The 16,017-nt window shown below is 42.6% G+C and overlaps 1 protein-coding gene across 18 annotated transcripts in view; it reads right to left on the bottom strand.

The window, feature by feature from the left end:
• The window catches only part of SOX5 (SRY-box transcription factor 5), a 597,965-nt gene that overhangs the window by 32,473 nt on the left and 549,475 nt on the right, over nt 1–16,017 (bottom strand). For all 18 annotated transcript variants that reach the window (XM_058022190.1, XM_058022194.1, XM_058022195.1 and 15 more), the window contains one exon: nt 1,225–1,402. In XM_058022190.1, the coding sequence (XP_057878173.1) occupies nt 1,225–1,402 (178 nt within the window). The remainder of the gene's footprint in view (nt 1–1,224; nt 1,403–16,017) is intronic.

The raw sequence follows: 16,017 nt of genomic DNA, 5'->3' as shown, positions 1-16,017 counted from the left end.
GAATCAGATGCTTAACTTCCCATGGAAATACAATGTTCCCTCTGCTTAAGGACAAAAATCTAATGTGAAAAAAATGAAATTCAATGCATTGTGCATGGAGAGCAGCAGGGTCAAGCAAAGTGAATATAAAATACATTACTGTGCAACACAGTCAAAGACTGTAGGGTTAATAACAATACAGACATTAACAATTAGTAATGTGATATTTAAAAAATATTTATATGACTGTAATGTGTCATACCAAATAAACACTGCTGCACAGCACTGCTGTATCACAGACACAGCTTCTGACAGGTTTGACCTAGGGCTTCTTTTGGGCTTTTCTGTGCTACCCCTGAATGTGGCCAGGCAGGAGATGCTCTAGGAGACAGCAGAAGTAGTACATCTGCCTCACTCATCTCCCAAAGCAGAGCTTGGTTTACATAATGAAACCTTGATCCAGGTTATACTCAATCCCTGCATGGAATACACCATTTCATTTGGAAGGATCAGGAACGGGGTGAGTGCACATTTTCCTTACATACAGAGGACAGTCCCTGTGACACATCAGATTTATGAAATTACCTGTAAGACTGTTACTATTTAGATGGTCCTTAGGCAAAGACATCATTTTGGCAGGAGGAGGAACTATCACTATTTTCTGGAACGATGTTAGAAACAACCAGTCAAGACTTTCTTTGCAACATAGAACAACAAATCTGGGGTTTTCTTGAGTGAACCTGGTGATTGTTTTGCTTATTACACCAAGGTGAAATAATATTGCATCCAGGATTTGGATGGACTGAGAATCAAACTTGTAATTTTGGAAAGATGTAGACTTTTAACTTTAAGAGATGTTTCTGAAAGCTCATGCATCACTATTGGATGACAGGGTACAATATCAAGGGTTTCCAGTGCCCACCATCAGCAGGTCACTGTGGATAAATGCTGCATTAATGTGTGCCATTAAAAACCAGCGTTTATCAGAAGTTAAAGCAACATCTGAAGTAACACAGGCCTTTGTTTTCTTAGTCTGTGAAAGCTAAGAAACCCCTCCTGAAAGGAAAGTCTCTTGAGTTTCTGCACCCACACCAACCAGCTGGAGCATCACGGGCACCCTGGGCAGCTGTGGGCAGGGCTGATAAAAACCCTTCCCAACAGGAGCTACCCTTGTTCTGAGGGGGACACACGGGGCTGGGGGGACACACACAGGGCACTCAGTGGGACACACAGGGCTGAGCTCACCTATTGTGTTGGCTCTGGCCGAAGGACTGGCTAGTGTTGCTGGCACCGAGGACTTTAGTGAGCCGGCCCCACTGTTTATTCTCAGAGCTGGCATGTGAGGAGAGGTGGGGGACGTGGGAGATTTGCCATCAGATGTCTTGGGTTTGGCTGAAAGGTTCAGAGGCTGGGCCACTTCATCCTGTGGAGGCAGAGGAGACAGAGATGTTATCACCCAAGTGCTGCTGGCACAGCTCTGCCCAGCCAAGGCAGGGGCTGCTGCAGCTCCCATGGACCCAAACCTGAGAGCTGCTAGCACACACAGCAAGATCAGATGTGATACCAGCTTGTCACTCCAGCTTGGAACTGCAGTGACTGATAAACTGGAAAATTAGTGTGACATGGTCAGAGAACATCATCCACTCTGTCTCTGAAGAAATTATTCCCATCAATGAGACATTCGCTTCTGTCGTGAAAATAAACAGCAATTTCACAGTTGTACTTTATTTTCAATCTTATATTCATTAATGAAGTAAAAACTGAAGACCATCCTCACTTAACACTCAACCACCACTGGCCAAACTGGGCAAACAAGTGAATGGGGGTTCAGTTTGGTTGGTTTTTTTTTGTTCTTTTTTTTTTTTTTTTTGGTGTGTCTTCTCTTTGGTTTTTCTTTTGTTTTAACTGGTATTTTCCCCTGAACTTCCCAGACTTAGAATCCCAAGTACAAAAACACCATAGGAAATGAATACTTCTCTTCCACCTTAACAAAACCTGACACAGTAACCTGGGTAATTGTGCACACAGAACTCCAGATGTTTTTATCTGTTGCAAAGCTGAACTTCTAGATTTCAGCAATGATTATTATTATGTGAAAATGGACAAATTAGGTGACATTTTTTGCAGGGTAATGGAATTATTCCTAAACCTGGCTTGATTATAGACAAGAGTGACAGACAGTGCTATAGAAAACATTAAAATGCCAAGTAATGTGTTTTTGTTCAACCAAAGTAAAATACAATAAGAAAAAGAAAAAAAAAAAACAAACAGAGAAGGGAGAAAAGGATTTTCTACAGGGTGAACATTTTATAAGTGATTTTAACTGACTTTTAAATAAGCAGAAGTAATGGATGTGATATTAGATCAAATCATCACATAATAGCTTGGCATTGTCTGACACTGTGACTCAGGGAAGTCATCTTTTAGCTACAAGGAGTGCCTCATGGACAGCTGGGCTCCAGCTCTAGGCACTGAGGAAACTGATTCTGGCCTCCCCAAATTGTAACTACATCTAGTTTTATAGAATTGTTCCTGACTTACTTACAACAATGCAAAACTAAGTGAGATCAGACTCAGCTTTTGGTTTTTGTGGGGTTTTTTTTTTGGTGTTTGAGTGTTTTACTGTTACCACTGAATCTCTGTAACTATCATGTAAAGTGATTCTTTTCCACACAGGAAAGAAGGAATTTTACAGCTGCTATTGCTCATGGAACTACGATGGAGATGTCTCCAAACATAAAGACAAATTCTGCAAAGCTCTGTCATGCAACTTTTCCATTGCCTCTGAGCAAAGCACCTTTGTTATATGTGATTATATTTCTACATTTGGTTATATTTCTACAGTTTTGTGGCAGTCATAGCAGATAAACGTTATCAGAGGCATAGTGGACAAAGCTGTCATCCTTAAAGTGATGCTGAAGCCATCCTGGAGGCAACTTGTGCATAAAATAAATGGGAAAAAATCAGTGCATAGAATTGCCTTAGGAGCCTACATACTACACTCCCAGAAGTGAATTAGGTACCTAGATGGCAGAGTTCTGCTGATCTCCCAGGAGATTTAGGCTGCAGGGTTGAAAATGTCACCAGTAAAACTGGTATTCGACATTTTTAGAAGGGATTTGTTACTTTACAGAAATACAAATCCATTGTAGTAGAATACAACAGATAAAGATACAATTAGAATAAAATAAAATACCAGCCAAATGGAAGGGGACTTGCTTTGCTGCTCCCCTGATTTCAATTAAAAAATAAAGAAGTCTCACAGCATTCCAACTATAGAGTTGTATAATTGGTACTGAGTTAGTTGCATTAAAGTTTTGAGTACAAATGAGCCAACAAAGCAACCAAGGACAGCAACCCCGGGCCAGACAAGGATGCCTGAACAGCCAAGCCAGGTATTTATCTGGAACTCAGCCTGAGCAGCAAAGCAAACCTGCCCACAGACCTGTTTCAGCTCAGCCCAAGCGGGTTTGGTTTCCATGCATGTTGGACTCTTGACCTCTGCTGGAAGCCCCACCAGAAGGGGCTGATCTGTGTCAGATGTGGAGCAGAAAGGTGCCAGGCGCTCTCTGCCCAGAGAAATGAGACAGAGCAGCAGCAGCTCAGCAGCAGCTCAGGAGCAAGTCCTGGTGGAGATGTCTCTCACCATGGCACGGGCAGCGTGGGTCCCAACCCACATCCCACTGCGAAAGGCTTTTCAGCCTCATCCTCAGTCCCTCAGCCATCCTATCTCTGTAAAACTTATTTCCTTCCCTCCTCTTGCTCCCTCTCTCCCTTCTTTCAGCTCTTCTGTTCCCTTTTTTTAACCTGGTGTGAAGGCAAGGTCCTGTCCAAGTCCACTGCTCAAGGGTGGCTCTGCTCTCATTTAATGCCACTGGTTTTTCCCCATTGTAGGCATCAAGCAATGAGACTGTTTGTGCTGCAACTATTCCTGGGAGTAAGAATGTTCCTCTTCATTCAAGTCAGCACAGCCTTCTCTGAAGCCAACAAATATAAGGCCTTGTGGAAATAATAGAAGCCGACAGCTCCAGAGCTGATAAATGTCATTCCAAATTGCCCCTTCATTCACTTTCATTGTGTGCTCAGGCTAATGGTAAATTAATCGGAGGTCACAGAAGCTTGCTTCTCATAAAGGAGGATAAGTAAACAATTTTCAGCTATTATATATATTTACAAAATGATACTACTTCACTGTTTGGTCTTCATAACATTTTTACTTCTGTTATTTCCAAGAGCATTCTCAAATCCTCGCTGGAAGTCAAATGCATTAAAAATCCTGCGCTGCATCAGGATTTGGTAATAACTTCAGTCATTTCCTTTACAATAGTGCAACTACACTGATTTATTCCAAAGGACTCTAAAAAATATCTGGAGGACAAGTAATAACATACAATTGTGCTAAGTGTGAAGATGAGTGTTAGGATCTTCAGCCAGTGAAACAAGTTACTCTTTTCCCTTTCTGCAGCCATCAATTCAGAGTCCTCTCCTCTTCCAGCTTAAACCAAGAACTGTGCTGTCTTCATTACTGATCTGAGCCTGTGTAACCCCAATAAGAACTAGATGCTAGCCCACCTTTATTTTTTATCCATAAAATCTCCCATCTAACATTCTGCCACATTACAGATTAGCCGAGTTTTCCCAATTATGCCAGACTGCTCGGGCAAGTAAGAGACATAAAAGATAAAGCCCAGATGTAGCATCTTCCCTTCAGGTAGATGGTATCTTTCAGCAGCCAGGAGATTTGATTTTATGCAGTGGATCACAGAATGTAGAATTACTCCCTGCACTCAGTTTTTATTAGAGAAAGCAATTATTTGATTGGTCCCTGCCTTTTTTTGAAATGCAGCTATTCTAAGATGACATTGATAAGGTAAGGTTTTTTTCCCAAGCCAGGATTTCTTAAAGAGTTAAAGTCAAACATTTATTTATATATCAGCCAAAACATTAATGCTGAGACTAAAAGACGTTAAGACCCAAAAGGCTTGTAATAATATAAACACAAATGTGATGAAAATAAAATATGATCTTGATTAAAGGTTATGAAATGCCTCTTTAAAAGTAGCACATTTGTCTTACGAAACAAAATACACACAGGCACAAAATAAATGTAGAGAAAAAAGCATAAGCAAAAACACAGGAAGAGGGGCTAACAGGATGTACCCACAGAAATAATAATAAAGTGTACCCACAGAAAGCAAAGCACTGGCAAAGAGATTCCCATCCCCTGCATCACAGCTGGGTCACAGCAGCTGCTGCTTTAGGGAGAACTGATTTGCTTCCCAGGACTGGGAGACTCACTAACCAAAACTTGAATTCAGGAACTTTAAATCCTTGATTTCCTCCAGTTTTTTCCCAGGTTGTATCTAGGTATTTGAGGAAAGAAAGAGCCCTCCACGTACACCAGAATTTGGGGGTAAGTAAAATATTCAAGAGCTGTATTTTGTAGCTTCACTCAACCTGGATTAGTTTAACTCTGAGCTGTCACACTTCAAACTTCAGACAGAGAAAATCTCCAGTTCAAGAGCCTGACATGCCACACACACAGAAATGCTGCTGGCAGGCTGAGTGGGGATCACACTGCTTTTAAAGGTTTGCTTGGTCCTTTGAAAGGTAAAATGCTATAGGTTAACAGAGAGCGCTCATTAACGTGGCAGGAAAAGTGAAAGAGGGGGAGAAGGAAGGGATTTGGCCACAGCCAGGCAGGGACAGCAGCAGAGCTCCAGACAGACCCAGGAACTCTGACTCCCAGTCAGCAGCCTTGGAGTATCTGGCTGAAATGATGTCTTTGCTAATCTTGCCATCATGCTGTCTCTATTTACTTCCTCCTAGGATAAAAGGTTAATTCATCTCCACAGAGAATAGATATGGGAAAAGAAGGGGATAAAATCTGATTTGGAGAAACCCTCTAAACCATTTATTAAAAATGGCACTATTTCAACACCAGGAGCTGAATAAAAGGCCGATATCCCACATGAATGAAGCAGTCTAGAGAATGAAAAGGGGGGTGGGGATGGGGCTGGTGGTGAGGAACCCAGACAATTCACTAGGGTTTGATAATCTCACTCCTGTTCACACATTTTAAGGGCAGCGCACTATTAAAATACTGAATTACTGCACTGTCCTTTAAAGCCGAGTGCTGGATCCCACTGTGGCACACGCTGCAGGCCCAGGTTGCAGGGTTTATTACAAAACCATCCGCTGCTCTGGGTATCATCTGACTGGCAGTACAAATGTGCTTAAATGACCTGGCTTCAGCACAGCCCAGCCTGCTCTGCTAAAGAGGCTTTTCATGACCTCTGGGAACACATTCACCACGTCTTGCTGCCTGTTTCAATGACCTTGGCAGTACAAATTGCAGCCAAATGAGTTAGGAATAAGAAGCCAGGGAGGGGAAGCCTGCAAGATTGCCTCTGCCACCTCAACAGAAACAAAGGCTCATTCCCCCACCCGTGTTCTGCTTCCTGGAGATCTTAATTTCAATAGAAATGCAAAATATGGAGCACTCGCTGGCATGTCTGGGGCAGAAGACAATGATGCTATTGTTGCCCACTGAACAATGCAGCCACTCAGTGGCTTATCCGGGCTCCTGCTTATCCAAAAATGCCTAACCAAAACAAGGAACTGAGCTACCACAGCAGAGATGCAAAGACAACCCTCTGGAACCAGTGTCCCCCAGGAATACAGCTGTCCACACACTCACACAAAGGCACAGCAGCTTCCTTCACCTCCCCTGCTCCTGGAGCCACTCGTGCTGCAACTATCAGCAGTGATAATAAGGAGCCAAGAGGTAAAGGCAGTTGTGAACCATGGTGTATAAATGAATCATGCTGCTGATATTATCCTCACTGATGAAATAATTGTATTAAATTAAGCAGGGATGTTCACATGACAGGATGGGTGAATTAGATAATGCTCATCTGCAGCTGTACCTCCTCCTGCCACATTCTCAAGTTTTGATTAAGAATAATGTGTCCCTTCCTGCAAAGGTGGAAATTTCTCTAACTATGTAGAAAAACACATATGAGACATAAAACCAGGTATCTTGGTTATGATACTGGAATAAACACAGCAGAATTATTCTTCAGGTTCAGAGAAGTCCCTTCATCATAGGCTTGCACACAAGTTTTAGCAGATAAAGTAGAACCAGACTCTGGTTAGAAAGGAAAAGGCACTGAAGAGAAGGACGAGGGCAGGTATGAGGAACAACAGATTTTTTTCTATACCCAGAACAGATTTTTTTTGTACTTTCTGGATCCGGGGCATGTTATTCAACCCAAGTTGGTACTTCACTGACACTGCCCTAATACTCATTCATGGGACTCAAAACAAAGGGGGAACTGAGCAGCCCTACACTTGTGACAAATACTCTTTCTGTTCTCTGCTCTGCAAATAGGGAACCACTCAATGAATAAATTACTCCCCAGTTTACACACTGGGAGGATTGCTGCACAGCCTCCACCCTTGTTCATGGAGAGAAGTGGTGCAGGAGCACAGCAAGGGGATCACCTGGGACAGAGAGGAGTTCTCCCCCAGTGTTCTTCTGCAGCACCAGGGACTCAGTGAGGATATCCTGGGACTTGTTCCTCCCAGAGAGATCCCTAGCACCCTCCCCTCTCCTTTTTCTCTGCAGGAAGTGGAGTTGCCAGGAAAGAAGTCAGACACCATAAAGTGCTGCCCTGCAGAGCCCAAGCTGTGGTTTCGCCTGCTCTGCACAACGTCCCAGTAAAACCAGAGGGCTGCTGGCTGGATTGTGTTTAGCAGTGCTGTTCCCCAAAGCTGGATGCAGAACTCCCCAACAGACACAGGAAGGACAGAAGGGGAGCATGCAGAGTGAGCCGTTCACAGTGGCAGACTCCTTCCCTCCAGCCCACACCTCTGTGTGTGACACACAGCACTCACTGTGCAGCACTCACTGTGCAGCACCTGTCCTGTCAGGCACAGAGCACAGAGGCTGGAGCAACAGACAGAAACCACAAAACTCTGGGATCACTCCAGTCCTGCTGCTGCCCAGCCATGAAGAGTGGGATGTTCCAGCTAAAAGCATGCCCAGGGAGAGAACTGCAGCACTGCTCTCCAAAGTCTGAGTGCAGGGACGTCCTGGGACAAAGGATTTCCCCTTGTGCAGCATCTGCTCACACCTCTGCAACAGACCCAGCTCCTTAAAGGTCTCCAGGGAACCCTGCACTGGGACCTTGCTCTCTGGGGTGCTGTGGCTGCCTGGCCAAGAGAACACAGCAGGACAGGTAGCTGAGCACAATGAACAGCCTGCTACGTGTTTGCTGAAAATTCACTTGTTTGGTTTCACAGATCTGCAGAGACAAATCCTCCAAAGCACACCGCAGCTCCTGGCTGGCTCTGGACTGTCAGAATGCCCAAGCATCCTTGTGAACTCTGCTGGCAATCCCCACAGACAAATAGCACAATGTGCTTGAGGAAAGCAGCCAGGAGGAGATTTCCAGGCTCATTTTCCTTGAACATGAGTTTGCAGTCCCACCGACCTCTAGGGAAACCAGATGAGTTATGGATGCTTATCCCAATGCAGACCCAAATTTCAGCATTTGTTTCATCCACACAGAAGTAAATTACTTAGTCCTATCACCATTACACTTCTAATTGGGCATTTGCTGTTCTGTTTGACTGGAAGCAGCAGAAGTGAGAGCTGCTCACCACCTTGCTGAGAGGACCCAGGAAGAGCATTTTCAGTACAGCATGGAAATAAACTGCAGGAACAAAGAGCTTTTAGCCTTGCACCTCATGGTGAAAAACCTCCTTCCCATTCTGCATCTCTGAGTGAGTGAAAATTCAGCTCAGCAGCCTCATACACAGAAAAGCCTCAGTGAAGCTGAGCAAACCTTGCCAAGCTGGTCCTGAAATGAGAAGGGTCCATGTTGAGTAAGGATAAAACAGGAACCAGGGTAGAAACATTATTCTTCACTTGGGATTCCCCTTGCCTGTGCTTCATGCCAAACCTGGGCCCTGCTGTTGGCTTTTTGCATCTATTGTTCAGCTGAATTTCTCACAGCACTGCTCCACCTGTTTATTTATAATGCTATAATAAATAATGTAATTTATTAATAACATTGATAATTATAATAATGTTATTATGTATAATGTTATTTGTTCATGAAGTGCTCAGGTCAGGGGCTAAGCAGGAGGAGTGATTTAGGCACAGGTCAGCAGGGACTGATGCAGACACTGCAAATCTGTAGGGGAAGGTGACAACTGATCTTTCACAATTTTCACCATGAAAATCACTTCACATGCAGTAAAAATCATTAGAGAGGATCACAAAATTGTGGGGCAAAGGAAGGGAAAGGGTTCTTCCTATGAAGACTGCTTCTCCCAAACTGCCCCCCTGAAATACATGGCACCAGTAAAGTACAGGAGGGGAAAGAAAAAAATCACTTCTCCAGTATACCATAGGAAATATTAATTAATTAGAGCTCACAATTACTCTGACAGCTTTTGCCTTATTTTCCAGCTGGGAAGAATAAGGCACAAAGTGGCCGAGTGATGTGTCTAACCTCACACAATGAGCAAACAGCTGAGTCAGGAGGAAGAGCAGAGCCACTCTTCCTCAGAGCAGCCTTTGGGAGCTCCTCTGATACTGCACTGAACCTCCTGAAATGTCCAGCTGCTTCAAAACAAGCTGCAAGAACAGCAGACAGAGGTCAGACAGCTTGATCTGTGGTTATCTATTCCTGAAGCTGTGCTGGGCAGAAACTGTAGTGGTCTGTGCCCCAGTTCATTGCTTTTTTAAATCCTTGCTGCATAATTCTGAATGTGTGGAGTTGTGTCCTTATTAATGCCCTCTCCCACCCATAACAAGGCTGTTTAAAAACGAAAATAGACATTGGACTGGATTCTGCTGCTGCCTAAACTGAACCTGGAGTCACCACCTTGCAAGGAATAATCCCCATAAACGCTAGGCAGAACGAGCACCAATAAAAACAACAAACCTGCAAGGATGGGGAAGACTTGGAAGGAAATAAAACAAGGACCTGCAAAGCCAAACAGCACTACAAACTGGTACATTTTAAATGAACAACAAGAAAACAGAAGCCACAGTGATCAAAGCCTCCCACCTCCTCTCTGTGGTGGATGACACCTTCGCTGGGAGCACACCACCACCTCTAACCCCACACCTGCAAAAGGAATTAATTTCAAAAAGAATACACACCAAAGAGAACCATATCAAAACAAATTAGCAACAGACCCCTCATCCTGCTGTGGCCGGGCAGGAGAGGCAGGGATGCTCACAGTTGCTGAGATTCAGGGGGGAAAAAAGACAAAACAAAACCAATCCTCCCCCACCCCTCAAAAAAACCCCCAAAAAAACCAAAACAAAAAACCCCCCAGCTGTTGAAAACTTTAGAAGAAACAAGTCCAAAGACCTTGAAAGAAAAGAGATTTCAAACAGCTTGGACAACTGGCAGGGGGCTCAGAAATTCCTTCTCAAAAAACACCTGTGTGTTCTGTGACTCTGGGTATCTCCATGCAGCCTAGGCAGATTTCTCACTGGGAGAGGCAGCAAGTACAGCCTAGGAATGTGCAGTGCAAGGATAATGTACACGGCATTTGTGTACAGATACACACAAGTGCTACAAAAATGGCAAAATGTGTTTTGCAACCACAGCCATGACCTGCGTGACAATTTGTTTTTCCAACTAATAGCTTGTCTAAGGAAAGCTATCAATAAAAAGCTCATCTGTCTTTAATGCTTGCATGCCATTGAAAACATCCCAGATCACTAAAATCAGAATGAATTTACACTCCATCCTGCTGGATATCTTTATGTTTCATCTACTTTTAGCAGCAAGATGAAATCCAACCAGCAGCTGCAGAAACTGGAGGCAGTTTAAGGCACTCTAGGGAATGCTGAAAGCCAACACACAACTCAGTAAATACTGCACTCAGAGAAGGATTGGTTTAATTCTTGTACCCCACCCATGATCCCATATGTGGGGTCAACCACTTGAGAGAACATCTCCTGGGAATGACATTAATAATTACAATAATGATATTATATTATTATTATAATCTATATATATAATATATAACCATATATAATATATAATTAATATATAATAATATAATAAATAATTATAATAATGATGTTACATTATTAATATATAATATATAATGTATATATTATTAATAATTATATCAATGATATTATGTATAATGTTATTTGTATAATGTTTTGGGAATGGTTGGGATTGTTGCAGCCAGGCCTTTTTCCAATTGCTGATCCCTCGGGTCATCCCAAAGAGACCCAGGTACAGCTCCTGACCTTACAACAAACCTTCTCTGTGAATTTGAGTGAGCCACTCCTCACCTAACCTTCTGTGCAAGGCCACGAACATCCCTGTGAAGTTACCATAAAATGGCACCAAATATAAACCCTAGTGCTTTGTACATGGCTCAGAAAGCAAAGAGGCACCCTTTGCCTCAACTCTCCCACAAAACTGGGGACAAGACAACCTTCCACCTGTGAAAAGGGTTTATTCCATGCATGGCTGTGAAACTGCATGGCAACACCAACATTTGCAGCCCTTTAAGTTTAGGAACTACTATTGATGCTATATACTTAATTCTCTTTCTCTCTTCCTCTCCATATCTATATCTATATCTATATCTATATCTATATCTATATCTATATCTATATATCTATATCTATATCTATATCTATATCTATATCTATATCTATATCTATATCTATATCTATATCTATATCTATATCTATATCTATATATCTATAATCTATATCTATCAATATCTAATAACCTATATCTATATATTTATAATGACTACCTGTGTTTATTCTATTTGCTGCTGAATGCAGAAGAGCGCTGAAGGAGTATTCAGCCCCCCCTTGGTGCACAAGGATTCAGATGCTGTTCCTGCCTCACACCAGCAGAAATGAAATCACCATCAGGACCAGAACTGGGGCCAAATTGCTGGCAGGCACAATGAACCATTAATTGCTGGATTCATTAGTACGACTCATAGTTTGTCCCCACGAGATGCTGAATACTTTCAGCTCCTTTTAAAACCTTGCATCTTGGAAATTAAAATTAACAACAGCAAACTAGTATTTTTGTTACACTGTAGAAGCCCAGCAGGAATTTGAAGTCAGATCACAGGAAAGCTAAAATTCTATTATGTCAAATTAGGCAGATTTTTATCTAGCCCTTCCCTGTGAATTCTGGAGAACATGCATGCAACCACACACAATAGCTACTCCATGCTGCTCCTCAAGCCTAAACAATTGGTTAAAATAGTTTTTGTAATGCTGACAACTGCCTCACAAAATACCTTTAAAATCCCCCACACCACACCATTAAGACCAGCCTATTCTTTTCAGGCATACAACAAATGTCTATTTAGGAACACATCCAAGAGCATTTCCATCACTCAGGCAGGGCAGTGTACCTCCCAGGAGCTGACAGTGTCAGAGATGGAAAGGGAGACAGGCAGGGAGAAGGGACCCCCAGTGCACCCACGGGCTCCACTGAGGGCACAGAATCCAGCCCTGGCTCATCTCCAGGAGCTCCAGCTGTGTCAGAGGTTACCCACGAGCCATTTCTTGATGGTTCAGAGCTGATGCCTACAGATCTCCTTTTATTTTAATGATGACTTCCATACAGATGTTAAGACATTCTTTGTCCACACAGAAGCGTACGAGAGGGAAGTTGACATCTTAAAAAAAAGAATTCTAAGAGACTGATTTGCTTTTTGTGAGCAGGGCCAGCTCTGGGCAGTTTTCATATCTTATCCAGAAGAGAAAAAAAAAAAAAACAAAAACCCTTCACCCTTTTCTCCTATGCTAAAGCTGCTGTGTTTCTGTGACTTATTCTGGGCACAAATCCTAGAGCACTGACTCAATGTGTATGTCACCAGTTAATTACCTCCAGACAAGACACTGGGGCACTTGGAAAGCACGAGATAATTTTATCTCCCCACCAGTAATGACACGAATTTACACAGCATTATTTGCTCTGCCTGGGCCCAGAGGGGTTCGCAAAGGGAGTCCCAAAGATCACCATGGGAATCCTTCCAGCCTCACTGAACCATCCCCATCACAGGAAAGGCAGGAGCAGGACACACCACATCCATCTGAGATGCCAGATGTCCCACTGCTGAGAGCTGTGCAAATGGGAGATTTTAAACCTCAGCACTCATCTGTGTGTCAGTGTGCACAAGGCCTGTCTGTGTGCATGTGCTGAACTTTCCTCACCCCAGCTTTGGTCTGGGCCTTTACAGACAATGTTGAAGGTACAGACTATCCACTCATTTATACAAATGAGATATAATTCATACAAATTACAAATAATAAGCAAATAGAGATAAATTAATCAATTTCAGTGTTTTAATTGCAGACTCTATTTCCTGTGGACATCTGAAACTAGGAGGAGACTACCCAGAAAAGGAAAGAAGATAATTTCAGAGAAGACTAAAAGTATTGGAAATAAGCACAAAAAGGGGTCACTCTGATCTGCAAGCAAAGCAGAAAAAAGGAAAGATTTTAGATTAGCAGAGCTCAAGATTGACTGAGGCAACCAACAAGCTCAATTCAAAATATATTAACTTACAGCTGTAACCTGGAGCCTATACAGCTCCTAGCATGGCTAAAGATAAAAATAATCAGTGACCTGGAATGACTGCTCTCCCTGAGAGAGCCACCTTTGCAAAGAAAGAAATTCACAAGAAACATGACAAAAACACTTTCCAGGATTGCTACATGCATATGTCTTCTCCTAATTGTACACTCAATTAAAGCTGCTTTACTTATGAAATACCTCAAAAATTAAAATACTTTTGTAACATCGCAACTCTAAATTGAAAAACTTTCTGTGCACTGCTCCCATCACAGACATGGCCTTCCACTCCAAGGTACTCAGAAATCTCTTATCAAACACTTTTTTCCTAATTTTTTTGTTTTGTTTTGTTTTGTTTTAGCAGGTCTGGCAATAGCTTATCTTTGCTTTACAAGCAGCAAGGAAAAATGTAGCAAACAGAAACTGAACTCATTCATTAGACAAAAGGTTCACATTGGAATCCACACTGACAGCATTAACGCATGAGGACATGTGGCCAAGAGTGAAATTTTAAACCAGTTTCATATGGTAGATCCTGTCTCATCAGCCTCTGATGTTCTTTGGATACTCCCTGAATTTTCTCTTCGGATACTCCTGAATTTTCTCTCTGGGTACTACTGAGCCACTTTTACTGGGAGATTCTACACCAGAAAGTCTAATTCTGCTGTGAGGTATTTATGTCTTAGCAGAATTGTCAAGATGAAATCTTCTATCGTTTGAGACTCAAAATTAATCCCACTTTAATAAAAAAGTAACTCACAGATTAATTTTCTTAGCTTCTTCCTAAGCCTTTGAGATACATTTATACCAATCTCTAAGTTTCACGCATGACAACATGAAGATTTTTGTTTAAATGAGATTCTTACACACTCACAAGACTTCAGCACCTTGGACCTTAAGGAGGCTCCATTATAAAACAAGAACACGAAGCCACACTGCTTTGGAAAATATGTGTACTCTAAAGTGATGCTTTCCACATAATGTCTCTGAATCCCTCTTTTGCAACAGCTCATTTTACACTGAACAGCTCAAACCCATTCTGCACAACACATGTGTAGTTCTGAGAAACCTGAGTGAAAAGTTGCCAAGCACTTCATGTAAATCTACAGTTAATACTAATCCAAAAGAAACTGTCTTGTTGAATTTGAGAAGCAAACTGATTTTTCCACTCTGCTGCTAAATTTTGCTTCTCTTCAGATACCCACAGCTACCAGGGATTAGAGATTAAAATGTTTCAGATTAAAATATTTTTGGAGCTGCCTTGTTAGGTGATTATCACTCAGGAGCCCTTCCTGCACAAGGCATTTCCCTGCTGCTCCTTTGAGCTGCATTCTGTCAGAGCACGTCAAGAGGAGCTCACGTCAAATCCAGCATGCAGCGTGGATGCAAACCCTTGTGCAGACAAAGCAAGCAGGCTGATCACACTGGGACTTCATTCCTCCACCTCAGAAATTCCCTTCCTGTGCTGAAAAGGAGCTGTACATTTGATAAAAGGTGGCTCTGCTGCTGCCCCTACACACAGCTGCCAACACAGCCTTTCTCTGGCCGTTGACACACAGGGAAATGCTCAAACACTTGGTCTGGAGCTGCAAAAGGGAATTAAGAGTTAATTCCCTTTTAAGATTGAATTTCCCAGGACCTGAAGTACCTGGTTCCATTCTGGAATTACCTGGGAGAGTGAGAGCTCTGTGCTTGGTTCCAAGCTCCCCCCAGTCCATGAGACAGGGACATTGCTGCACTGCTATCACCTGTGCTCCTGGATAAACACATCCCATGTTTCCGAGACTCTTAACAGCCCAGAGGCTGAAAACCAAACCTCTGGAATAAAGGATGGCTAAAAAATCCCTGGGATAAAGGATGACCTCTAACAAGAATTTCCCATTCTGAAGGAAATGATGCATTGATCTGATATTTGGCATAACTCCCTGGTTTGTTATCTGTATTTAACTTAGAGCTAACATTGGCTCCCCATCTCTTCAGGGCTGCCACACTCAGCAGCCCACAGTGAAGAGTGAACTTCATGTATTTCTCCTCATGGCAGGTTCCCCTTCTTCAGCATAAAGACCTTCTGCTAAATATTCTTTATATTTTTTTAACTCTCCCCAGAGACCAAGGCCGCCCAAATGCAAGGAGCATCAGCAAAAACCACTGCAACCAGAAAAATATTTTTTTTTTCTCTGTTGTGTTATGCAGCTCCAGATTGCACGCTCTCCTAAAGCCCTTTAATGCTATTTTTAGGACTTTGTGGACAACTGGCACCACCAGCTCAACAGCTCTCTCAGTGGCATTAAAAACCCTTGACTCTGTGACACTGTTTTCTTATTTGGGACCAATGCAGTCTCCTCTTGCTCTTTCTCATTTCTTAGTTCCAACTGACAGAAGAAGGGCAGCTCTGTCAGGAAAGCTTCTGAGAATTATTGCTCAGGTATTTCTGAGT

Source organism: Melospiza georgiana, chromosome 4 (assembly GCF_028018845.1).
Source record: "Melospiza georgiana isolate bMelGeo1 chromosome 4, bMelGeo1.pri, whole genome shotgun sequence".
Classification (NCBI taxonomy): Eukaryota; Metazoa; Chordata; class Aves; order Passeriformes; family Passerellidae; genus Melospiza; species Melospiza georgiana.
This window is presented reverse-complemented; position numbering and strand designations above follow the sequence as displayed.